General features: G+C 41.3%; 2 protein-coding genes across 4 annotated transcripts; one reads left to right on the plus strand and one right to left on the minus strand.

The window, feature by feature from the left end:
* Positions 1-17738, minus strand: polr3gla (RNA polymerase III subunit GL a). Of its 2 annotated transcripts, none has more exons than XM_060904518.1 (8): positions 17644-17735; positions 13964-14082; positions 13668-13797; positions 8903-8965; positions 8741-8797; positions 4985-5052; positions 742-867; positions 1-586 (listed from the first exon to the last, which is right to left on the minus strand). In XM_060904518.1, the coding sequence occupies exons 2-8, from the start codon at positions 14075-14077 to the stop codon at positions 500-502; spliced, it is 645 nt and encodes a 214-aa protein (XP_060760501.1). In that variant the 5' UTR covers positions 14078-14082; positions 17644-17735; the 3' UTR covers positions 1-499. The 2 variants fall into 2 exon arrangements, with proteins under 2 accessions (XP_060760501.1, XP_060760500.1); XM_060904517.1 differs by having other exon boundaries at positions 2-586; positions 17501-17738.
* Positions 17739-20743: 3005 nt separating this feature from the next.
* On the plus strand, positions 20744-24266 carry LOC132870381 (uncharacterized). 2 transcript variants are annotated; one of them, XM_060904022.1, is made up of 14 exons: positions 20744-20833; positions 21574-21792; positions 21914-21975; positions 22103-22217; positions 22317-22454; positions 22546-22617; positions 22725-22757; positions 22893-22961; positions 23050-23130; positions 23219-23281; positions 23368-23591; positions 23715-23874; positions 23965-24049; positions 24181-24266. In XM_060904022.1, exons 4-14 carry the CDS (start codon positions 22109-22111, stop codon positions 24230-24232), a joined length of 1086 nt encoding a protein of 361 aa, XP_060760005.1. In that variant the 5' UTR covers positions 20744-20833; positions 21574-21792; positions 21914-21975; positions 22103-22108; the 3' UTR covers positions 24233-24266. The 2 variants fall into 2 exon arrangements, with proteins under 2 accessions (XP_060760005.1, XP_060760004.1); XM_060904021.1 differs by lacking the exon at positions 20744-20833 and having other exon boundaries at positions 21547-21792.
* Positions 24267-26551: the final 2285 nt, after the last annotated feature.

Here is a 26551-nt window from a genome sequence, read left to right on the forward strand (position 1 = left end):
AATACAATCAATGACATCATGACAAAAAAAGTCCTAAAATGCATTGCGTTCTGGCATGTCCTTTTAAAAACACCATAAATAATAAACAAAGCTGCTAATAAATGTAAACAGCAGCAATAAAATACCCAATATTTAAAATATATTGTATATGAGTTCAAACTGGGTTTTATGCCATGTGTACTCAACTCAGATGGAACAAGAATTAGTTCCATCGTTTTATATCGAGGTAACAAGAATTAGCATGCTAACTAGACAGCAGGATGCTCGGGAAAGATGAGGTTTTTGGCTGCGTTCTGTGTTTCGACTGAATAATCCATTCCCACACTACACACTCCTCTCCTTATTCTGCGAGAGAGCACTACCTGGGAAATCGACGAGGGTGTGTTAGGAACAACACAGGAATGAAGTAACCCTTTCCAGATGCCATACATACTATCTCTTGACTAAAAGAAATTCTCCAGCACATGAGAAATAAATAAAACATTGTCTAAAGTGTTTTTCAGTAGGTGGCTTCATCCATATTGTCGTCACTGTCTCCTCCAAAACCCTCGCCGTTGTCAAAGTAGGACATGATGTAGTCTGTCTCCTGAAACACACGGCATCAGTGGTGATGTTAAAGAGCGTCTGAGATCAAACTTGAATCCCTCGTTCTGATTGGTTGGAAAGTGTTGATTCATGTTTCAATAACAAACCCAAACATGATTCTAAAACAACTCAAAAGCACAACTCCAAACTTCTCACCTCTTCAAACTCCTCTTCCTCGTACTCCTCTGCATCGTCAGGCTCTTCTTCTTCCTCTCCGGTCTTCTTCTTCTTCTCCTCGTCCTCCCCCTCAGACTGGTTCTCCTCCTCTTTCTTTTCCAGGTTCTGTTGGGAAGTGAAATATTTAGTGTTTTATTTTATATATGTTCACTTGAATGAATTCAGATATCTATTTGTCACACTAGCTGTCTATCAATCCATGAATCAATTTACACCCTGTCTGTAACAGCGCCAAAAGCGAAAGTTCAAAGCGGCCTTCAAACATGGCCACGATGGACTACAACTCCAAAGCGCCACAGCGCCCAGGGCCGTAACTACCATTGAGGACACCGAGGTCATGTCCTCGGCATTTTTTTCCCACGGTATTTTTTTTTTCACTCAGAAATGTGAAATTAATATATGATGAAAATCGTTCTGACTTTGACCGGTGGAAAATTCTAAATTCAGCTTGCATCCCCCTGTTCTCATTTGTTTGTCCAAAAATAAAGTCCACATAATCATTTTTAAACGAAGCTGAAATATCCGACATTGGAAACATTTCATATTCGGCAGCCTCGCGATAGTCAGCTAAGCACCGCGGGATATACAAGAGCTGAGAAGTGTTCTCGTCAAGGTCCGACTCCGCAGCCAGGCAGTTTGTCAATTAGTCGTGGAATCTGAAAATTGACATAAGATGAAGTCTACTACACTAAAACAAACCAAACTCAGCTCTGGAAAGTCAACAAGTGAGAGAAAAAGAAAGAGGGAAGAAGGGGAGTTAATTTTGCCAGTCACTGACAGTTATGTGCCGGAATGCTTATGATCATTAACAGTGCAATTTTAATTAGCATTTCAAGCAACAACAGTCGAAGCCACTTAGCTAGATAGGATTTTCGTTTTCCAGGTGGCACAAACTCTTTTATTCTCTCTCTCGATTTGATTTGGTGCGTTTCAGATCAGAAAAGGCTGGACAGTCGTGACCTGTTGTTTATGAAGTTATTGGGTGCTGACGAGACTTGAGCTATTTTGCTAACTTACCAGACTATAGGCTAATGTGAACACAAGACACTATTGTTTTGATCATTGGTTGTATTTTCGAACGGAAATGAAAACGGGTAGCAAACTTATGTTCACATTTTATTTACAACATGATGTAGCACCTCTGACTGCTTTCTGTCAATCATGAACAGCCCAGCCGCGTTCACAGCTCCTCCTCCGATCACCAGCTGGAGATGAGCCTCCTCTCGGGAAGTCTTGTCCCGCCCCTCTTATTTACTCCCATCTCCAGTGAGGCTCAGTCTCCGAATGTGGCGTTTTAGTCGGTTTTGTCCAATAACCGTCTAGTATTTTGCTATTGAAAAGGGCAGATATTTTTTAAAAAGCAATTGAAGTCCATTCAGGCTCGGCTAGATTGCGTTGTCACTCTCACTCACTCACTCACTCACTCACTCACTCACTCACTCACTCACTCACTCACTCACTCACTCACTCACTCACTCACACTCCATCACTCACTCAAACTCTCACTCACTCACTCACTCACTCTCACACACTCTCTCTCTCTCTCTCTCACTCACTCACTCACTCACTCACTCACTCACTCACTCACTCACTCACTCACTCACCCACACTCACTCACTCACACACACACACAAAATACTTTTGTGATCGTGCAGTTTTGAAATTGTTAAAATAAACATGTTCACCTACATGTTCATCTTGTTGGGCTTGTGATTTTGACTCGTTTCCAAAATGTATGAAAAGTCACCATATTAGGACATTTTTTTTTGGCAAATAAGATGTATCGCAATGTTTGACCTCGGTATTTGAAAAATCCTGGTTACGGCCCTGACAGCGCCCCTCCTATCCGGAATATTAATCACACCCGTTTCCCATTTCCCAATCACCCAACTACTGATATAAGTCCCTGGAAAACAAACAGACAACGCGAAGTATTGCTCAGTGTTTCAACCTGACCTTACCGAGCATTGATTTCTCGTTTCCGTATTCCCGTGGCTCTGACTTTGTTCTTCCATATATTCCCGACATCGACCAAGTTTAGTCTCTGATACCCTGTTCCTACATCGACTGACCTTAGCCTGACCCTGACTTCGCTTCCTGAATTTCGACTTGGATTTAGTTACCAGTTTGCAACACACCCACTCTCCCTTGTGACTGCATTCAGTAAGTGCCTGCACCCTGACACACCCAGCCTCAGGATTTATAAGCATTCATTTATTATTCTGTGAGATTTACTTTGGTTAAAGATTATACTTCATGGGTCAAACTAATTAACCAAAAATTATTTTTAGGGCATTTTTACCAAGGGTGCCAATAATTATGGAGCTGACTGTATCTATTCTTCAGTCTGTCTTCTATTCTTATTGATGATAATAATAATAATAATAATAATAATAATAATAATAATAATAGCAAAATTAAGATGGAGAAACAGGACAGGATCATTTCAATATGCCAAAATTTAATTCCATTGTCTTGACATCATCTGCATAGGGAGTCAGTGGGGTGATTTGGGAATCGTTTGGAGAATCGTTTGGAGAATCACTTGAGATCATGCTGCTGTACGAAAACAATCACCGTCAGGGTGTTGTTGTGATGCGGCCTTCTGTGAAGCAAAGTCACTGTTACCCCAACGCTGATTATTTTCCTATAACAGCATGTCCTGAAGTGTTTTATTCCCCTTACACCTCAACAATCTGCTAATATTGTGTCAGACCACCAGATTTTCATACCAGATGCTCAGATTATGGATTTTGAGTTCTACCTGCTGCGTTACACTACCAAGCCTCCGTATGCAGGAAATACAAACCAAAGTGAAATTGGACCGAGGGAAGTTACTGTAAATCTGACATGAAATCATGTGCACGCAACCCAAAAGTGTCCATTTTCCACCACAAAATGCAGCTCGGAAGGTCAAGAAAACACATGGTGAACTATTAGCGCCGCCAAGCGAATGTTGTGCAAAAACTGCGCTTTACATGATCAACACGTTTTCGCAACAAATCAAAATGTCATCCCCTGATTTTTATGGCGGAAGGAAGATCTATACCTTTCTCCGTTGTGGTAAATGTATCCCGTAGGGGCGCTATTGAGCAGATTATTTGTTGATAGCTACTGGATCAGCCAGCGAAAACGGTGCAAAATATTGCACGCTTTTCAAGGCCGTTTCTAAGGCTGCCTATTTTTTTTAATACAAACTTTGTTATAGATTTCTATTTTATGATTTCTACATTATCGAGTCAAAACATTACAAAAACATTTTAGAGTCCAAACGTTCGTTTCGTTTTCCAGCACAAAATTAAATGTTACAGAAAAAAAAAGTTTGTATCTCTCATCTCATCTCATTATCTCTAGCCGCTTTATCCTGTTCTACAGGGTCGCAGGCAAGCTGGAGCCTATCCCAGCTGACTACGGGCGAAAGGCGGGGTATACCCTGGACAAGTCGCCAGGTCATCACAGGGCTGACACATAGACACAGACAACCATTCACACTCACATTCACACCTACGCTCAATTTAGAGTCACCAGTTAACCTAACCTGCATGTCTTTGGACTGTGGGGGAAACCGGAGCACCCGGAGGAAACCCACGCGGACACGGGGAGAACATGCAAACTCCACACAGAAAGGCCCTCGCCGGCCACGGGGCTCGAACCCGGACCTTCTTGCTGTGAGGCAACAGCGCTAACCACTACGCCACCAAGTTTGTATCTGAGCTGCATATTCCATAAGAGAGCACCTTTCAGATTAAAAAAGAAAACATAATGAAGGCTGCTGGGTTTTGGTGCAAAATGAAGAAGCGAGTGTGACAGTCAAAGTGTCCAGAAGAACTGTGGCTGGTTCTGGAAGATGCTCAGTAAAACCTACAGCTCATTTCCGCATAAAACTGCACTCACTGGGCCTCAGACTACCATTTTTTTTTTAAAGCAAAGTCAATAATCGGTCTCACACCAAATATTGACTTTGTTTCATTTATTATGGCTCACTGATTACCGTTTATAGTATTTTTTAATGTTGAAACATTTCATTTCATTATTTTTTAATGCCATTTTTGCTCTACAGCATTTCTTTACACATGAAGCTGGAACTACTTTGTGAGTGATAGAAAAACCAACACCAACCCCTCCTGACCAATCAGAATCCAGAATTTGACAGCACTGTGGTATAAATATGAATAACCCCACCACTGTTATAACACAGACATGATGCAGGACGATAGTTTACCTCCAGCTTTTGTAAGAGTTCTTTGGTAGCAGCAGCTTTAGTTTTGCTCTTCATTGCCGGTTTGGTCTCTGTGGACAGAAACAATGTGTGTGTTAGATACAAAGACAGAGCTTAGGTTGAATTTGTATCCTGCATCCTGTGCGATGTGTTTAACGAAACAGTACTAAAATAAATCAGTGGTTTTATTTTTATGAAACACGGTCTTTAATAATATCATTCGGCTCTGACAGTCAGTAGATAACGGACTATTCGATACGGCACCTGTGTAATCATTCCACTTTATTTTTTTCGTGGTCAGGTTTCCATCAAATCCTGCGCTCTGATTGGCTGGCGAGCGGGTCCGTATCCTACGATACGGACCCCGGTTACGGACCCTGGATACGGAGCTCTGGCGACTCGCTCGTTCACAGCAACAACAAACATAGTAGCAATTTTTGTCAACATTTATTTTCGCATTTCTCAGGAGAATAGCATTAATTTTACATCATGGATAGCAATAACAACAGTCTTCATAGCAAAAGCGAGTTTTACTACCCTGAGGAAGAAGAAATAAAAGAAAACATTCCAGGAGAAAGCTAAAAACCTCTAACTGTTGCTAACGCCGAGCAAAAACATGGCTGAATCCTGAATGACTCCTATTTGTATAAATAGGGGACTACATAGGCGGCAAAATGTAGTTTTTTTCCTGCCATGGAAGTGCACTTGTATACCGAGGAGGAAGCAATTTGCATTACAGCCGTGAATGAGGATTCAAAATGGCGGCTCGGCTCAGTTTTCCCTTTTGGGCGCTCTCGTTTTCTGTTAGAATTTGGTAAAGAAAAAAATAAATATATTATTTACCAGCTTAAGGTCGGTCCGTATGGTGAAATACCGTGACCTCGGCCTTGAATACTGACCTCGGCCCAGAGGGCCTCGCTCAGTACTTTCAAGACCTCGGTCACGGTATTTCACCATACGGACCTCCCAGCTGGTAAATAACATACATGTACTACATCCATCCACATTGTACACAGGGTCAATAATTACAGCATATATATGTATTCAATACCTCACTCAGGGTGAAATACTCATATAATAACTTCTATGTACCATAGACATTATTTACTAATTACGTGCAATAATTGTAGCAATTACTGTGCAATAACTTTTGAAATAAAATACAGACACGAGTGTTTTACTGGGAAATACACCACTCGTATTTTTCATCCGAGCTCCATCTGGGACATGGAGAACCAAAACCGTGACATAAATCTCTATGTGTCAGCCATGAGGAAATTGATGAATTGTTTTGATAAATTTGAGTACTTTTTGTTTGTGAATGTGTCGATATAATAAAAAATCACACATTGGCTTGAAGATGTGAAGTTTATCTTCTCGTGTTGAGTCACATATTTAAATTATATTAGCTGGCGTTGAGGGCAGCACGGTGGTGTAGTGGTTCGCACTGTCGCCTCACAGCAAGAAGGTCCGGGTTCGAGCCCTGTGGCCGGCGAGGGCCTTTCTGTGTGGAGTTTGCATGTTCTCCCCGTGTCTGCGTGGATTTCCTCCGGGTGCTCCGGTTTCCCTCACAGTCCAAAGACATGCAGGTTAGGTTAACTGGTGACTCTAAATTGACCGTAGGTGTGAATGTGAATGTGAATGGTTGTCTGTGTCTATGTGTCAGCCCTGTGATGACCTGGCGACTTGTCCAGGGTGTACCCCGCCTTTCGCCCGTAGTCAGCTGGGATAGGCTCCAGCTCGCCTGTGACCCTGTAGAACAGGATAAAGCGGCTAGAGAGAATGAGATGAGACGGCTGGTGTTGAGTGGTATATCAGATATATTCCATTCAGCTAGCATGATACTGAATGAGTCAAAGATGAGTAGCTGAATGGAATATATTTGATATACCATGAAAAAACCCAGCCAATATTATTATTATTATACACTCCTTTTGTGTGTTCAATGCATCTTTCTCTTTCAAAATTCTCTCAAAATCTTCCGTATTTAACAAAGCAAACCTGGCGGCCATGTTTGTTTACAAATTGTCCCAGTCGCTCGCTAGCATAGAAGTTTTATGTCTCCGACAACCATGCAATATCGTAAACCATCTCCATTGGGTAGAGTGACGTAATAACACCACTCTCATTCTCCATTGGGTAGAGTGGCGTAATACACATAGGATAAGCGATATGCTAACAATATTACATGCTGTTGAACCAAATGAATGAAACTCGCTAGATGGGAATAGAACATGTTTTTATTCCATCGAAAAAGTGTCCTGTATGGATAATAATTCCCAATATTTCACTCTGATGATGTCACTCACAGTGTTTTCCTGCTGACTAGACGCGTGTTGTCAAAATGGTGAACCGGTTCAAAATTAAAATTCTTTTGATTAACTTGCTTTTTTTGTGGATGTGTCCATATAATATAAAGAACATTACACGGTGGTGTGAAGATATGAAGTTTATCTTCTCATGTTGAAAAATATAATCACTCCTCCTCATGATACGTTCACTATTCGAAGATCAACTTCATATCTTTGCACCACCGTGTAATATCCTCCATTTATTCTATCCACATTCACTAGATATGAGCAATCACGCGCTCTGACTGGCTACTCTACTACTACATTCCGCTGGTTTGTTTACATTCTAAGCGGAAATTATTTTGTCGGACATTTTGTATAAAGTTTTTATTTATTGGAAAAACTCAGTCAGCATGAAATAACCTGGAAAATGAATGCGGGTCATTTTTGACCCATGTTGTGCATTAGAAGGGGTGTGCATATGTTTTGCATCAAAGGGTTAAGTTGTGATTTGGGGATGGACATTTGACCTCACAGTAATCTTGACCTGGTGAAATTACTTGTATCAGCCTTGGAGATATTGTGTTCACAAGGCTTTCGGACAGACATTTGACCTCACAGTGACCTTGACCTTAGACCTTTTGATCTCAAAATCTAAATCAGTTCATGTTTGTCCCAAAGCGCACAAATGGTGAACGTTTGGTGAAATTCCTTTCATTAGCCTTTGAGATCGCGTTCACAAGGTTTCGGGACGGACGCACGCGGACAGACATTTGACCTCACAGTGACCTTGACCTTAGACCGTTTGATCTCAAAATCTAATCGGTTTATCTGTGTCACCAAATGCACAAATGGTGAAAGTTTGGTGACATTCCTTTCATCTGCCTTGGAGATATTGTGTTCACAAGGTTTGCGGACAGACATCTGACCTCACAGTGACCTTGACCTTAGACCTTTTGATCTCAAAATCTAATCAGTTCATGTTTGTCCCAAAGCGCACAAATGGTGAAAGTTTGGTGAAATTCCTTTCATTAGCCTTTGAGATATCGCGTTCACAAGGTTTCGGGACGCACGGACAGACGGACAACCCGAAAACATAATGCCTCCTGCACCTTACGGTGGCGAAGGCATAAAAAAAATGCTCCGTTTCTCAAAATCCAGTGAATGTGGATAGAATGAAACAGTTATTCCACTCAATCTCATCGTACATGGCTTATAGGCAACTAGGTGCTACGCGACTTGTCGGCTAGCAGCTCATGTACGACTCGATTTCGTGGAATAACTGTTAAATATTTCATCTACATGGCTATTTTCCTTCCACAAATACATTTTCCATATTTTTATATTTTTTATGTTTCATACGTTACATATCTGTTGTCTTTTCTCTACTTGAGTGTGAGTAACTGCAGATGCACTCAATTCCCCCTTGGGATTATTCAAGTATTTCTGATTGTGATTATTTACTCACTGGTTTTGCGCGACTTCTGAACTTTGATGCAAAGCTCTTTAGGGAGTCGACTCCAGTCTGAAACACAAACACAGTTTACACATCGATAAGCATAAATAAGCATGTGGTCGTACCTTTTAAAAGCAAATTGATAACAGTGATGAACTGATGCCTTTTGTTTACCTGGAGTCCATTCACTGTGCTTGGGCTCTGCAGTCTGGTATTTATCAGAGTAACGAGCCACGTCTAGTGAAACAAAAAACAGAAACGACCCAGCCATTGAGATCCCTGACGACTTCAGAAATGAGAAACAGTTCCCTATCGTTCGGACACCAAGACCCAAACAGGCTTCATTTACATTCAAATGGCCCAAAAAACACGGAGCTTCACCTACACACTGCAAAAAATGATTTATTGTTGAGAGAAAATATCTTTAATATGGGTAAATTTATCTATTATTTCTTATTAGAAGTTTACTAGAACTCAAATGTAAGATTATTTAGCTTACTTTGAGACGCTTTTACTAATTTCAAGCCTTAAATTTTCTTATTCTATTGGCAGATAATTTTGCTTCTTTCTAGAATTGAATGCTTAAAATGAGCAAAATTATCCGCCAATAGAATAAGAAAATTTAAGGCTTGAAATTAGTAAAAGTGTCTCAAAGTAAGCTAAATAATCTTACATTTGAGTTCTAGTAAACTTCTAATAAGAAATAATAGATACATTCACAGGCGGCACGGTGGTGTAGTGGTTAGTGCTGTCGCCTTACAGCAAGAAGGTCCGGGTTCGAGCCCCGTGGCCGGCGAGGGCCTTTCTGTGCGGAGTTTGCATGTTCTCCCCGTGTCCGCGTGGGTTTCCTCCGGGTGCTCCGGTTTCCCCCACAGTCCAAAGACATGCAGGTTAGGTTAACTGGTGACTCTAAATTGAGCGTAGGTGTGAGTGTGAATGGTTGTCTGTGTCTAATGGCCTTTTTCAGCTCGCTTCAGCTCACTTCAGCCCGACACGGCTCGCGTTTCGACTACCAAAGAACAGCACGACTCAGGCTACGTTTACACTAGACCGTATCTGTCTCGTTTTCTTCGCGGATGCACTGTCCGTTTACATTAACCCCCCTGAAAAAGCGGGGAAACGGGAATCCGCCAGCGTCCACGTATTCAATCTAGATCGTATCAGCTCCGGTGCTGTGTAAACATTGAGAATACGCGAATACGCTGTGCTGAGCTCTAGCTGGCGTCTCATTGGACAACGTCACTGTGACATCCACCTTCCTGATTCGCTGGCGTTGGTCATGTGACGCGACTGCTGAAAAACGGCGCAGACTTCCGCCTTGTATCACCTTTCATTAAAGAGTATAAAAGTATGAAAATACCGCAAATACTGATGCAAATACTGCCCATTGTGTAGTTATGATTGTCTTTAGGCTTGCCATCCTTCCACTTGCAAGTAATAAGTGATATGCGCTGGGATCTCACACACAGCGGCTCAGTCCCGAATCGTGGCTTGTGCACTTCACTCGCGCGCTCTGTGAGCTGCGCAAGGCCGGAGTGCGCACCCTCCAGAGGGCACTCGCTGTTCAGGGCGGAGTGATTTGGAGCGCAGGATGCCTGCGGAGCCGAGCGTATCCGCGTATTGGTGTTGCTGTGTGCACGGCTAACGGTTTTATGTAAACACGAATCGTTTTAAGAACGTTAATCTGATGATCCGCTGATTCGACGTAATGTAAACGTAGCCTCAGCTCGCTTCAGCCCTGCTTAGCCCCTAAAACTCGCACGGTTTTGGAGTGGGGCTGAAGCGAGCCAAAGCGAGCCGAGTGGGGCTGGGGGCGTGAGCAGACACTCCCCTGTGCACTGATTGGTGAGGAGGAGTGTCCTCACATGCCCACACACGCCCCGCGAGCACGCTGGGATCTGTAAACACCGTAAACCCGGAAGAAGCAGAATTACGAATTACGAGAATTTCTGAAGCCTTATGCGCCTCGCCTCATCTATACGCTCTTGCCAGTATCTGTTTGCGTTGTCGGTGACAACAAGCCACAGCACCAAGACCAGCAACACTAACGACTCCATGTCCTCCATGTTTATTGTTTACTATCCGGGTCGTGAGACTACCGCTTAAAAGATCACTGATGTCACTGTTTGCGCTGCTTAACAACATCACGTGACGTCCACCCACTTTCGCTAACTCCACCCAATGTGTCCACCCACTTCCAGCCAGCACGGTTCAGCGCGGTTGTAGTCGAAATGCAACTCCAACAGCCCCACTCAGCTCGACTCAGCCCAACTCAGCACGGCACGGCTCAGCCACGTTTGTAGTGGAAAAGCGGCATATGTGTCAGCCCTGTGATGACCTGGCGACTTGTCCAGGGTGTATCCCACCTTTCGCCCGTAGTCAGCTGGGATTGAGGTATTTCACCCACCTGACCAAGTCATGTGATGCTGCCATTTTGGACGGCACGGCTCGAATCAGTTTGAATGCGAGGAAGGCGACAAACGAAAAACATAAAAGAAAAAGGAGCGAGATGCAGAAAACACCTTCACTATCCAGCGACGTAGGGCATTTACAGGGTGAGCAGAGGGAGAGGTATTTGCAAAAATTGAGGTTAGCAGGCTTAGAGAACGACGTTTACCTGCTTCCACCAGGATTGTTCACTGACGTACGGAAGTACACGAAGCCCTCGTCTTTACCTGACTTCGGCCCACAGGATCTGTATACCTGTGTCGTTAAAAACCCATCGCCATACACAGGTACTGATCTGAAAGCGTATAAGAGTTTGGATGCCTACAAATATTTTGTGTCAGGCTGGGTAACATGCCTACATCAGCGGGTCGTCCCTGGAGCCGGTGGTCGCCATCTTATTACAGCTAAGGTTTGTTCACATTTTCATTTACTTTCGGTCCTCAGGATAAACAAAATGTTATTAAATGTCATTGAAATAACTTCTTAGTCTGTTGAGACATGGCCCGTTATAAATTTGCTGTTACCAGGCAATGACCAAGAACTGTATTATTAGGGTCGGTGTAGTTGTAGCAGTGTACTAGCAGCTAGCTGTTAGCACTAGCTAATGTCAACAACATCATAGCTGGTATGTTACTGTAGCAATGTTTACGTTCAGTCATTTGGATGACTGTTAAAACCTTTCAGTCTCAAGTTTTTCCTTTACTGGATTTACTAGTTTACTGAGCTAGCGCGCTCGGGCAGGCTGGGAGCAGCGCGCGCTAGCCTGCCGGCGGCCGGCGCGCGCTAGCTCAGTAAACTAGTAAATCCAGTAAAGGAAAAACTTGAGCCTGAAAGGTTTTAACAGTCATCCAAATGACTGAACGTAAACATTGCTACAGTAACATACCAGCTACTGTTGTTGACATTAGCTAGCTTGACGTTCAAAATGGCGGACACCGGGGCGTCACGTGACCCTGTGACGTCAGGTGAAATACCTCAATAGGCTCCAGCTTGCCTGTGACCCTGGAGAACAGGATAAAGCGGCTAGAGATAATGAGATGAGATGAGATAAATTCACCCATATTAAAGATATTTTCTCTCAACAAGAAATCATTTTTTGCAGTGTAACAACACTATAGAAGTGAGTGCAGGACAGAGCTCCAGTAGAGCTTTTCCTGACACTGGAGACTCCTTCCATCACTGCTCAGTAAAAGTCCCCTTACAGAAAACTTCACTATAGATGACTTGCAACCACGTGATCAAAATCATGAGTGTCCGCCATGATGGCGGATATACAAAGCAACTCGGACGGCAGCCGCTGAAAGCGTGTCTGTTTCTGTGTGGAGTTTGCATGTTCTCTCCGTGTCCGCGTGGGTTTCCTCCGGGTGCTCTGGTTTCCCCCACTGAATGCTGAATTTTCTCAGTATTATCACGATTTGAACACTCGAGCGAAGATTTGATACAAAGAGAAGATAGATATGTGGGTTTTGACCCATATTATTTAAAAAAAGTCAGACTTTTCTGAAGATAAGACTCTTCTACTGACCATCAAGTACCCAGATATATATATATATATATATATATATATATATATATATATATATATATATATATATATATATATATATATCGCGTTCTATCTGGTTCGGCTGCTGAAGAATGTAGTCCGACCCTGGACGAAACACAGCCCGTGTTCTGAGTGGGTGCCCAGTCTGGATTGTTTCTATCGTATAATTTTGCTGGCGCTCCTAGAAGCGAAACGGTAATACACGCGCTAAAATGATAACAACGACCGAGTGAACCACGACAAGAGAGAACGCTCATTTTATAGCAAAATTCTAGCAACACGAAATAAAATTCTTCCATGATATTATCGAGAAAGCTTTCGAATCTGACCTGAGATAAAATGATGACTGCAAACACGAGCTGTTTTGGTTTTAGAGAAAACTCTGTTAGATCAGCGCTGCCGATGTTGTTCAGCCGTGCTCGTCTCCTCTCCGTACTAAACCTCAGCGTTTCCTCGCCCTCTTTCCGAGTCACGGATGGAATTCTAAAAAATCGGAACGTGCCACGGTCATGAGTACTGTTGTGACCACGACCATATACAGCACACAGATACGGCTGAGCTAAAAGAACGCTTAAAGCAGTTGAAAAACAAAGAGAGCTCGGCAGGCGTGACTATGTTTTGTATGGAATGTCGCTTGACCCGCATCTGTATATCTACCAACATGGCCGACATCCGGGTTTCGGTTCTGCTTTCACGTCACTTGCAAGTCAAGGATACCAACAATAACATACACTTTTAAACGCGTTTATATTTTAGCCTCTGCTGTACAAGTCCCTGTGCATGTGGTTACTATAGAAACATTAAAGTATTAGAACATGGCAGAAAGCGAAGCCTATTGACCAATCAGATTTGAGAATTCAACAGTGCTGAGTATGTGTAATAATATCTGCTTTATTAAAAGTCCTTCATAAGCTGCGTGTGTGTGTGTGGTTACTATTCCTTTACCTTTTTTAGGTGCAGATGGTTGGATGTGGAAGGGTAGGTTCTTGCTGGAGGCTCGGAGTTCCTGTTTCAGCGCTAACATGTACTCCACCTCCTCTCCTGTTTGCAGAGGAACCGGCCTGAACTGCATGGGCTGAAAATGAACAGGTGGATATGAGGAAATACACAGATACAGACACACAGACTTCACCGTATCAACTACTTCGGCCTGTTATGGCTAAGATTACACGGTTTACTGTGATCAGTAGGATGTAAGTTTTGTGTCAGGATTGCTGTGTGAGAGTGAACCCCATGCGTACAGGGTAGAGCGGTGAAGGTGCCTGAGCACTGCTGGGTAAAGCCTCTCCTCTGCCAAATCCCAGACTGTCCACGTTAAAGGTGAAGAGACTCCGGCCTCGGCCTCTTCCTGACATGACGACTAGAAAAAACACAAACACAGAAATAACAAACACACAGACATTTTAATCAAAAACACCCTGCTCATGTGGAGCTGAACTGCAGACGCAGGTACAGCAGTTTCACCTCAAACACATAATAACAATAAAAATGACTTGGATTATTATTCCATTTATAAGCCAATATGTATCTTTGGTATCCGGTGTTTTAGCCCCATCTTCAAATGTTATAGCTCCATCTTCAAGTGTTTTAGGACCACCTTCTGTTGTTTTAGCTCCACCTTCTAGTGTTTTAGCTCCATCTTCTAGTGTTTTAGCCCCATCTTCAAATGTTTTAGGACCATCTTCTGTTGTTTTAGGACCATCTTCAAGTGTTTTAGGACCATCTTCTAGTGTTTTAGCTCCATATTCTAGTGTTTTAGCCCCACCTTTAAGTGTTTTAGGACCATCTTCTAGTGCTTTAGCCCCATCTTCAAGTGTTTTAGGACCATCTTCTAGTGTTTTAGCTCCATCTTCTAGTACTTTAGCGCCATCTTCAAGTGTTTTAGGACCATCTTCAAGTGTTTTAGTTCCATCTTCAAATGTTTTAGCTCCATCTTCTAGTGTTTTAGCCGCATCTTCAAATGTTTTAGGACCATCTTCTGTTGTTTTAGGACCATCTTCAAGTGTTTTAGGACCATCTTCTAGTGTTTTAGCTCCATCTTCTAGTGTTTTAGCCCCATCTTCAAGTGTTTTAGGACCATCTTCAAGTGTTTTAGCTCCATCTTCTAGTACTTTAGCCCCATCTTCAAGTGTTTTAGGACCATCTTCAAGTGTTTTAGTTCCATCTTCAAATGTTTTAGCTCCATCTTCTAGTGTTTTAGCTCCATCTTCTAGTGTTTTAGGACCATCTTCAAGTGTTTTAGTTCCATCTTCAAATGTTTTAGCTCCATCTTCTAGTGTTTTAGCCCCATCTTCAAATGTTTTAGGACCATCTTCTGTTGTTTTAGGACCATCTTCAAGTGTTTTAGGACCATCTTCTAGTGTTTTAGCTCCATCTTCTAGTGTTTTAGCTCCATCTTCTAGTGTTTTAGGACCATCTTCAAGTGTTTTAGCTCCATCTTCAAGTGTTTTAGGACCATCTTATTAGCCCCATCTTCTAGTGTTTTAGGACCATCTTCTAGTGCTTTAGCCCCATCTTCAAGTGTTTTAGGACCATCTTCTAGTGTTTTAGCTCCATCTTCAAGTGTTTTAGGACCATCTTCAAGTGTTTTAGCTCCATCTTCTAGTGTTTTAGGACCATCTTCTAGTGCTTTAGCCCCATCTTCTAGTGTTTTAGGACCATCTTCTAGTGCTTTAGCCCCATCTTCAAGTGTTTTAGGACCATCTTCTAGTGCTTTAGCCCCATCTTCAAGTGTTTTAGGACCATCTTCAAGTGTTTTAGGACCATCTTCAAGTGTTTTAGCTCCATCTTCTAGTGTTTTAGGACCATCTTCTAGTGCTTTAGCTCCATCTTCTAGTGTTTTAGGACCATCTTCTAGTGCTTTAGCCCCATCTTCAAGTGTTTTAGGACCATCTTCAAGTGTTTTAGCTCCATCTTCAAGTGTTTTAGGACCATCTTCAAGTGTTTTAGCTCCATCTTCAAGTGTTTTAGCCCCATCTGATTCAACAGCCCCATCTGATTCTCGTGTTTTAGCCCCATGTTTAAATGTGAATAAAGTTGATGTTGATGATTGAGCATTCTAGATTTAAAGACAACAGAGATTTTTTAAAGGAAAGTTTGAACTTGAACTGCATTTTTGGACTGGATTTTCATTTGACTTACGTAAAATGAGAATAAAATTGATCAAATGTGTCTACTATTTATCATTCTGTTTTTCCACATTCATTTCCATGTTTTTTTTTTTTATTTTACTTTTATTTACTCACAGAAACACAGCTTGGGCTTCCTATGGTCAGATGTTAACGGTAACAGCAACACGGCCGCCAATCAACATTTAGATAATTTTTTTGTGATACTTATTACGATCAAACTTAGTTAAATTCAGTGATAGGGCTAAACCGCATGAAGAATGTAAGATGTTCAGCATATTAGCTGTCACAGCAAAATAGCCACCAATCAATACATGGCTGCGTCGTGCTGTATAATCTCTGATCCTTCATTCTAAAAACTGATAAAGTACTCTTAATGGTGTCTCAGAAGGCAAAATTATGAACAAACTTAGTTCAATTCAGTAATGGGGCAAGGGATCTGGTGGTTTAGCCCCGAGTGTAAAACACCTGAAGATGGGGCTAAACCACACTGGGGGCTCAACCACCATAAACCAACTAATTTGGTTTGGGTGAAATTCTTTGTTTGGTGAATTTCACTGCGTTTAATACACTGGGATGAGAAAAAAGTTCTTCCGGCGGTTTCTGAGTCTGTGTTGTACAAAATATTTAGCCTTAAAAAACACTCAGGAAGTGACGGAGCTGGTCAACCTACAGACGTTCGGGTTTTTACTTCATTTTATCTTTTATCAGTAAATCAGTGAAGATAAACATTCTGATGATAAACCACACAATTCACATCAAGCATGAAAATATGACCTCTCTCTCTTTGTCTCTCTTTCTCTTCCCCTCTCCCTCTCACTTCTCTCTTTCACTTTCTCTTCCCTCTCTCTCCCCTTTCTCTCTCTCTCCTCGCGCCCTCTCTTTCACTCCCCTTTCTCTTTCTCCTCCCTCTCTCTCTTCCCCTTTCTCCTCTCTCCTTCACTCCCCTTTCTCCTTCTCCTCCCTCTCTCTCCCCTTTCTTTCTCCTCACTCTCTCTCACTCCCCTTTCTCTTTCTCCTACCTCTCTTCCCCTTTCTCCTCTCTCTTTCATGCCCCTTTCTCTTTCATTCCCCTTCCTCTTTCTCCTACCTCTCTCTCTACCCCTTTCTCCTCTCTCTCTTTCACTCCCCTTTCTCTTTCTCCTACCTCTCTCTCTTCCCCTTTCTCCTCTCTCTTTCATTCCCCTTTCTCTTTCTCCTACCTCTCTCTCCCCCTTTCTCCTCTCTCTCTTTCACTCCCCTTTCTCTTTCTCTCCTTTCTTTATCCCCTTTCTCTCTCTTTCACTTCCCTTTCTCTCCTCTCTCTTCCTTCTTTCTGTGTGTATATATATATATATATATATATATATATATATATATATATATATATATATAATAAGTAATAAGTACCTGTTATAGTCTATAACATATTAAAGACATTGTTATTACGTTAAATCATGTTCCATCGTGATGTGACTTTATGTAAATAGATAATAATAAAGCACATAAACAACAGTGTACGATAACAGCACATTCAGAACAATGAATATAATATACATAAAAGCACGACTCTATCATCTTTTATCCAAAGTTATAACCATAACCCTGTGAGTTCTGACCACGTGATAGAACTAAAGCACAATCCCACAGCACACCAACTCCTTCTCTCACCTCTGATCGCAGCTCAGCTCAGCTCAGCTCAGCTCCTTCCCTTTACTCTCCTCAGTGCACAGCCGTTAATCAGCCTGCTCAGCTAACACTTTAGCTAACTCTGCATTCTCTGATTAAATAAATAAAAACATGTAAAACCCCACCAGATATTATGCAATCCCTCGGCAGGTTTGTGTTCTCTGTTGATAAACAGTAAAGCGAAGTCTCTCAGTAACCACGTGCAGCACAGCCCCTTACACACAACCCACTTCCGCACCGGCAGCAAAGTGGGCGGAGCCGGAAGTCACGCGCCTCCGAGAGAGGTAAACAACGCGCACGTGCTTTCCTCACTCTGCATGAGATTTTAGTGAAAAATAAAATATAATAACAAGGCAATTCATTTTCTATCACCTCTCATCACGTACATGTACTGTTTTCCAAAATGTTTTAATTAAATTTATTTTTATTTTTTACTGTTTCTGTGTTTCCTCTGAAAAGCAGGAAGTGTGTTTTGTATCTGAGTAACTGGGGGGGGGGGGATTACTTTTTCACACAAAACAAAACAAGTTGGTGTTGGACAGCTTTTTTTCATTTTTAGTTCAGTAAATGAAATAATAATTTAAACACTGATTTTTGTGTTTCCTCAGGTTGTCTTGGTCATGTAGTCAATCTTGTTTAAAGTTAAGAAACACAAATGTGAAAAATATACACAAATCAGGAAGGGGGCAAATACTTTTCCGTGGCACTGTAATTATAACCATGATTTGTTGTAACAATAAATGATATATTTTCATTTTAAACAATAAATACTCTGGTTTTTAGGAGAAGTTATAAACCTACATCATACACTGTGAGATAATAACCTATCCAGCAGGGGGCGTAATTCACCTATGTGTATGTGTCCACTCACCGGCCACTTTATGAGGTCTCTAATCAGCCGATCCCTTGATGCATAAAATCATACAGATACAAATCAAGAGCTTCAGTTAATGTTCACAATATTCAAACATCAGAATGGGAACAAATGTGCTCTCAGAGTGCGACTTTCTTTCACTGTGGGTGGCATGGGCGTTGGTTTGAGCCTGATGGACTGGTTTGAGTATCTATTTCAGAAACTGCTGGTCTCCTGGGGTTTTCACACACAACAGTCTCTAGCGTTTACACACACAGAATGGTGCAAAAAACAATGAGTGAGTGACAGTTCTGTGGGTGGAAACAAACGCCTTGCTGATAAAAGAGGAAAATGGACAGATTGGTTCGAGCTGCCAGAAAGGATATAATAACTCATATAATCACTCTTTACAACCGTGGTGAGCAGAAAACCCTAGTAACACAGAACGTTAATGTACCGTTAGCCTATGGTTCTCTAAAGGTTTGTTAGAACGTAACCAACAACTAACATTTAGAGAACGTTTCCTCATGGTTATGCATAAACCTAACGAAGCCAAACGTCCCCGAAACGTTGAGGTAACTAACCAACTGAAACGTTATCATTTGGTTACACTATAACCTCCACATAACGTTATGTTTGGTTGTTTTTTTGTTGTTCTGAGAACTATACTATCTGCTTTTCCTGATGCTGGCTAAATTATCTTTTAATCTTTTATTTCAACCTCTTTTGTACTTGTAGCCTATTTTTTTTTTTTTTTTTGCCATAGTAAACTGTCACATATAACTTTCCTTTTGTCATGCATTATGTCGTGCCATTTTGGTTTGGAATCCAACCCTCACACATTGAAAACACCATATGGTCAACAGAAATGTGTGCATACTAGGCTAGTCTATGTTGAGTTGTGAGATATATTGCAAGGAAATTTTCACAAAAATAGGCGACAAACCCATGTACATTCCTGAGTAACGTGTTTTGACTGTCTAAAGCAGTGGTTGCCAACCTTTTTTGGCCTGGGACCCCATTTTTACATCACCAATTTCTCATGACCCCATACACATTTTTTAGATTTTATAGAGATTGCACAGTGTCACACATTCTGTATTTTGATCAGCAGCCTAGCCTCCAGTTATGTGGATGTTTTCTTTTCAAAGCTGATCTCATCTCATTATCTGTAGCCGCTTTATCCTTCTACAGGGTCGCGGGCGAGCTGGAGCCTATCCCAGCTGACTACGGGCGAAAGGCGGGGTACACCCTGGACAAGTCGCCAGGTCATCACAGGGCTGACACATAGACACAGACAACCATTCACACTCACATTCACACCTACGCTCAATTTAGAGTCACCAGTTAACCTAACCTGCATGTCTTTGGACTGTGGGGGAAACCGGAGCACCCGGAGGAAACCCACGCGGACACGGGGAGAACATGCAAACTCCGCACAGAAAGGCCCTCGCCGGCCACGGGGCTCGAACCCGGACCTTCTTGCTGTGAGGCGACAGCGCTAACCACTACACCACCGTGCCGCCCTTCAAAGCTGATGTATAGCATTTTATTTGTAATATATAACATAATTAGTTGAACATTTTTATTTTCAGTATTTTCCTTCTATTGGTTATTTCAGGCGACTCCAATTCAATTCCAGGAGACCCCATTAAGAACGAAGGAAAGGAAGCATTTTGAGTGTTAAATGTAAAAGATATTTTACTGGGCAAGAAGGGAATGGTGAAAGCAAAATGGACAGGTTAAATGTTTTTCTAGTTAGTGCAATGTGGGTAGAGTGTGGCTGATTTGCAGAAATAAACTTGTAGGCTAAATTTGTTTGGATTGTAAGTGGTGATGTTTTTTGTGGAATTCAAGTGATCTGTAATGAGCAGGCTGCAGCATATATCATATGAAGAGGGTGAACATGGTTTGGCAATGGGTCGTTGTGACTTGGTGCACAGTCTTGTGTGGTGCAAATTGGCTCCTGATAATATGGCAGAGCAGCAACAAAAGTTTGACCTTTAAGTTATGGTCACACATTTCGCCCTCAAAACATGCTGCATTACAATAATGCCTACATTTTCTCATGCACATACTTCTGGTACATTATCCCTATTGTTGCCCCAACTCACTCACACCCAGCTCCGTTGATCAACTTATTTGTACTTTGTCCCAACAACAACCAAATCCACCCTGTACCACTAACAAAATCTGCTGCAATACAAAAATCCACTTCTCTTCTCTTATTTTCTAAAAATAAAAGTCCAGCTAGGTAGCTTCAATGCATCATCATCCTGCACATTACCCAGAATTCTCTGTGCTTTCAAACAGCTCTAAGGCAAATAACAAAATGGCGGACTTAATGGATGCTACGATAGCCCTTTTATTTAGCTGTTTGAAAATTTCACCGAGTCTCCTTGTTGGATTTAGAACTACCAGCACCAGTGTACGTTATCTGGATTTACAGTACGTGCGATCAGGTAATGTGTTATTTTATTCTGTATAAATGTGAATAGTATTCACCTAGCAGTTAGCTGCTATGCGTACAACCATCTCCATCTCCAGTCACATTATACGAAGTGAATCGTTGTTGGTATCTCTAAAACACGTCTTTTCCAGTCTCCCATCTGACAAAGAACTTGTACATAATTCTTTCACCTTTGTTGTGATTTAGCACGCTGATATAATGCTATGTAGCATACCTTAGCATGGCTAACGCCATAGCGCCGAGGTTACGCATGATTACTCCATATCGATATACATGTCGTGTAGGTGACGGTGTTCTCTGTTAAAATGTCTGTGTATTTGTGCCTCAGAACGGCGGCATAACAGCAGTACAGATTTCCCCATGTATTATTTGACGAACTATAGTATGTTGGTGGATAAAACCTCAAGTGAGGGCCTACTTTTGTAGGCTGCAAAGATCAGCAACACGTTTACTGCAGTACTCTGTTAGCCTAGCTCACTCAAACCACATTGCTTGGAGTTTAGAATATAGCATGAGACAAGCATTGTAGTTCAGAGGTTGCACAGAAAACGTAACGTAACTTTTACTGTCTGTTGAAAAACAACACTTTGTTGGTGTGAAGGGTTGTCATAAAAGTTAATAATCATCATGTATTAAATCCAATGGATAAGGGAATCTGAACTATAAAATAAGTAACTTATTTTATAGTTCAGATTCCCTTATCCATTGGATTTGTTCCCATGGGGTCTACAGGAAGAAACGAGACCTAGCCACTATAAGTTGTTGATTGGTCAGGTTGCCTGACGCAATGGCATGTGACGCAAAACGAACACTCCTCATTGGCTGGACAGATGGATAAGAGGACGTAGGTGCGTGTAGTAAAGTCACTACCCGGAACTTGGATTTGGAAGCAAACGTCTCTGTTGGAAGTACTGAAGCCTGCTTCTGTTCAAGTACTCTACTTTCGAAAAGGTAATTTGTGATTTCTTTCTGGTTGTGGTTATACCTTAAAGGAGAATTCCGTCTGTTTTGCAAATATGTCTCAAACGTGTGTGGTCAAGGAAAGTTGCTAATGATGCCTTTGTTTTCACAGATGAGTTCACAGACAATGCTATTGAGGTTGTGCCATCTTCATGGCTTGGACACACTTCTGAGGTACGAGTCTTTTTTTTTTGTTGTTGTCGATACATAGCAAATATGTATGCTTACATATATGACTATATATTTTTGATAGCAAATATAAATATATATAAAATTATTTTTAAATTATATACATTTTTAGCATGGCATGGTCTGCTACTGGACGACACACAATGTGCGATTGCATGTTGTGAAGTGCCGAGCACCAAATACAACTTGGGCCAAACATCCCGTTAAGAAAACCTGGTACGAAACAGGTGAGCTATCGCTGCTATGCACTACATAGAATATACTGAATTGTTCTCTCTATGGCAGCACTGTTTTTTGTGCTACTGACTAAAAGTAATTTTCCATAGATTCATACGCCAAAGCTGAACAGAAGTGTTTGCAATTGATGGAGTCCTCAAGTGTTGAGACAGAGGATGATGTGAACACTTTTGCAATAAGGCAGCGTAAGCGCCCAAGGAGGTTTGTCTCCGAATCCTCTGATGATGGTAAGCTCTCTTCACTAATGACATTAGTTACTCAATTCAGTGTTCATTTTCAAGTCATTTACATTGCACATTGTATGGTCTTTCCTTCCAGATGATTCTGCTCCAGTGGTAGCAGCAACCAAGAAGCAACCCAAGACTCTGACTGTGCCTGGAAGCCCTGTGTGTAAGTTAACAGTTCCCAAATCATCATTCATAGCTTGGAGCTAACATTCATGATGAATAACCGGTGCATATTACGTGACTGATCTGATGTTTGTGTGCTCTTTTCAGGTCAGCAGGAACCAATGCCCCTACCACCACAATGTAAGTGTTTTTCAATTTATTTGTAAATGTCTAATGTATTATCATAGGTTCTTCTTTTGTGAATACCATGTATAAGAACCCCCCCCCCCCCCCCCCCAATAAATGACTTAACATCCATATGCACCATCTTTTCAGGGTCAACACCAGCCGGGACTGGACCCAGTCCTCACCACCCTAGCCCAAGTCCTGTTGACCCTGTTCAAGGTACAGTTGCTTTCAAGTTCCCATTTACAGATGTTGGAATACAAAGTCACGAACAGGAAAACTAACATTTTCTTTTTGAAAACTTCAGCCAGCAGCCGGGCACTACACCCAATTCAGTCAGCCAGGCACCTCCAAGAATCACTGGAAACCTCTTTTGACTCTGTTCAAGGTACAGTTGCTTTCAAGTTCCCATTTACAGATGTTGGAATACAAAATCATGAGCAGGAAAACTAATATTTTCTTTTTGAAAACTTCAGCCAGCAGCCGGGCGCTTCATGACGGACAGGGTGTCTCGGCTATCACAGCCATGTTTGAGAGAAGTAAGTACTTTTATACACACTAACTAGTTCACTCACTCAGGAAAGTACATTATAAATTACAACTTCCATCACATTTGTCCCCATAGTCACAGAGGCCCACATGAGTCGCTTGATGCGGAGGCTCGAGGCTAGGTTTGACAGGACCGAGGCTAGGTTTGACAAGATCGAGTCATTGGTGGAGACCAACGCCCCGACACACACGCCTCAACTCCAGCAAGAAGATGTGGTGTTGGCTAAACCATGCAGTATGGTGATGGAGCTGCTGGAGTTGGATAGGAGTCTGGAACAACCAGACAAGAGGAACAAGATGGTAATTTGCTCTTATCTATCTATCTATCTATCTATCTATCTATCTATCTATCTATCTATCTATCTATCTATCTATCTATCTATCTATCTAAATTTTCATTGTATAATTTTTATTTTTTTACAGCAACATTTTCTTGAAACTGTCGGAGGGGCAGGTTTAGGGGCAGCCATTCACCGTATGCTACGCCGAGTGGCAAATAATGAGGTACTCGCCCAGTACAGCTTGCGGGGCAGACGGGCCAAAATGTCCTTTGATGACCTCGTTCTGTGCAAGATTATAAAGGGTAAGTGTTTATATATTGATCACATCACTTTTATGCCATGCTTGACTGACTAGGTTTTGATGTGTAACTTTCCTTTATTTTGCCTTCTAGCTGCAAGTGTCAAATTTCCCGGCCATATGGAAGCTGAAGTGGAGGAATGTCTTGGGCAGACTCTAAAATTTGCACCACACAGACGGTATACTTCTGCTCTCTAATTTGGTGCAATCACAGAAATTTCGTGGTTGGTAGTAGGGTGGTTTATCATGCTTTTGTGGACATGTGCTCATTGTTCTTGTTTTTAAACATTTTGTTCCTTTTTCTTTTCAGATCAGCTGGTCAGCAGCAACGGGTGAACAGTGAATTTTTTCTTTTTTTGTGAACAGTGATTTTTATTCTATTTTTTTGTGAAGTGATTTTTTTATTCTATTGTTTGTTATTGAATGCACAGTTAAACATTAAAAAACTGTTATTTCTATTTTATTCTGTTTTGAATGTGTTTTATTGAATGCACCGTTTCAGAAACTTTTCTATTTTATTCTGTTTTGTATATATGATTGTTTTATTGAATGCACTGTTACACTTTCAGAAACTTTTCTATTTTTTATTTTCAAACTTTTTTATTCAAAATTTGTTATTGATATTTTATCTCATTAAACTTTCAAGACCTGCCAAATTTGCCTGTTCATTCATCACTGAGTTTTCTCATGTAGATATGCTAGCAGTTATGTGTTGATGTTGCTAATTAGTTGAAAGCAAAATCTAACCAAAACATAACATTCTACAACGTCAGGGGGACGTTAGGCTAACATTCAGGGAACCAAACATGCAACCAGCAAGGTTAGGGGAAGGGCAGGGGAAGGTTGTTGTTGTAACCAACAGGAAACGTTTGGGCAACGTCAGAAAAACTTTCCATGGCAACCAAGTGGCAACCAAACCTAACGTATATGCACCGTATAGGCAACCAAAGGCGTACGTGCCCAGAACGTTCTGGGAACATAAAATTGTTACTAGGGAAGCATCTCAGCATGCAATGGCAGAAGAACACATTGGGTTCCATTCCTGCAGCCAAGAACAAGAAAGAATCAAGAACAAATTTCTATTAAAGTGGCCGGTGAGTGTGTATTATTTGGACTGAACAAAGTACAAACTTTGTTATAGATTTTTTTTTTATTTGATGTCTTCTACATTATAGATTCAATACAAACACATTTTAGATTCCAAACATTAGTTTTCCAGAATCAACTTTTACAGAAAAATGTTTGGAAGTCAGTAACAAAGGCAGGAGACATTTTTCAGATAGAAAACATAATGAAGGCTACTGGGTTTTGGTGTAAAAAAGAAGTGAGTGTGACAGTCAAAGTGTCCAGAAGAACTGTGGCTGGTTCTTTAAGATGCTCAGTAAAACCTGCAGCTCATTTCCGCATAAAACTGCACTCACTGGACCTCAGACTATTTTTTTTTTTTTTTAAGCAAGGGTCATCTCACACCAAATATTGACTTTTGCCTAGCACTGGATAAATAGAATGTTTTAAGATATGGAAATATATTTTTCACAAGAAATGCCCCACACTATATGTATATACATTGAAAATATCTGAGAAATTAAAAACTGTAAAAGTAGGAAAAGCACTAGTATTTGAATTCATGCATAAAATACCAGGAGAAATGACCTCTGACCCCAAAGCAGTTTTACTTTGATCACGATAAGATTTTCTACCAGAAATAAAGTTACTTTATCTTAGTTTTTCCAATAGTGCTTTGCATGTTGACGTTAATCTAACCTTGAGGTGTGATGTGAAGAGTGTTTGCTCTCAGGAGCCTACTGTCGACGCCATTCCCGTACTTCTCATGTGTGTTTGAGCGTGTTGGAAGGTCATCAGAGAAGGAGATTGAGATACTGAAATCTGTGTAATCAGAAACACACACACACACACTGCACTCTTGTCTTGTTCTTGTTTTTTTTTTTCCATAACACATGACTGAGGAACGTGGTTACTCTGTGTTCTCTATAGTACATGTATATGAGCATGTAGTCTCGTGTCTGCACGCACGCACACACACAGACACACACAGAATATAATTTCTGAAACTATTCACTGTAGTTGTAGAGTAAACACCAAAAAATGTTTTAGAAAGTTGTTTGGTTTTCTCATTTTATAAAGTAGAAACTGTCGTGTTAGGTCTCTAGCTCCACCCACTCATTTGATCACCATAGTCCCTTACCCTTAGTCAAGGCCAACTAATACCATATTCTCCATCTCATCAAAATTCAGCTTTTTCCAGGAATTGGTGCTGTATTAAAGTGTTAAAACAGCTGTTGGAAACAGCTTGCATAAGTCCAACTACACTGTCAGAAATAGAGCTACAGTAGGAGTACATTTCTGTCCCCCAAGGTACAATCTACACTAATGTACCCTCTAGGGCTCATTATTGGACTTCAAAGTAACCGTGTGTACCTTTTTAGGGCCAAAAAGGTACATATATGTTCCCTATCAGTATATAAAGAGTACAAATTAGTACCTTAGATGGTATTGATCCAGTGACAAGCCGATGCACCCCTAAAGGTACAATAATATAATTTATTTTCAAAGAGTGTAGGATTGTGCTGCAATTATAAACCCTCAGACTACATGTACACTACCGTTCAAAAGTTTGGGGTCACTTTGAAATGTCCTTATTTTTGAAAGAAAAGCACTGT

Source organism: Neoarius graeffei, chromosome 22, assembly GCF_027579695.1.
Source record: "Neoarius graeffei isolate fNeoGra1 chromosome 22, fNeoGra1.pri, whole genome shotgun sequence".
Lineage (NCBI taxonomy): Eukaryota > Metazoa > Chordata > Actinopteri > Siluriformes > Ariidae > Neoarius > Neoarius graeffei.

Bases quoted from the DNA above. Each gene is read 5' to 3' on its own strand.
- polr3gla (XM_060904518.1), bottom strand. From the start codon at position 14,077: ATGTCAGGAAGAGGCCGAGGCCGGAGTCTCTTCACCTTTAACGTGGAC. The intron at 13,798-13,963 runs GTACGCATGGGG...GTTCATTTTCAG, and splicing joins CACCTTCACCGCTCTACCCT to CCCATGCAGTTCAGGCCGGT. The intron at 587-741 runs GTGAGAAGTTTG...CGTGTGTTTCAG, and splicing joins AGGAAGAGGAGTTTGAAGAG to GAGACAGACTACATCATGTC.
- LOC132870381 (XM_060904022.1), top strand. From the start codon at position 22,109: ATGGTCTGCTACTGGACGACACACAATGTGCGATTGCATGTTGTGAAG. The intron at 22,455-22,545 runs GTAAGCTCTCTT...CTTTCCTTCCAG, and splicing joins CTCCGAATCCTCTGATGATG to ATGATTCTGCTCCAGTGGTA. The intron at 24,050-24,180 runs GTATACTTCTGC...TTTTCTTTTCAG, and splicing joins AAATTTGCACCACACAGACG to ATCAGCTGGTCAGCAGCAAC.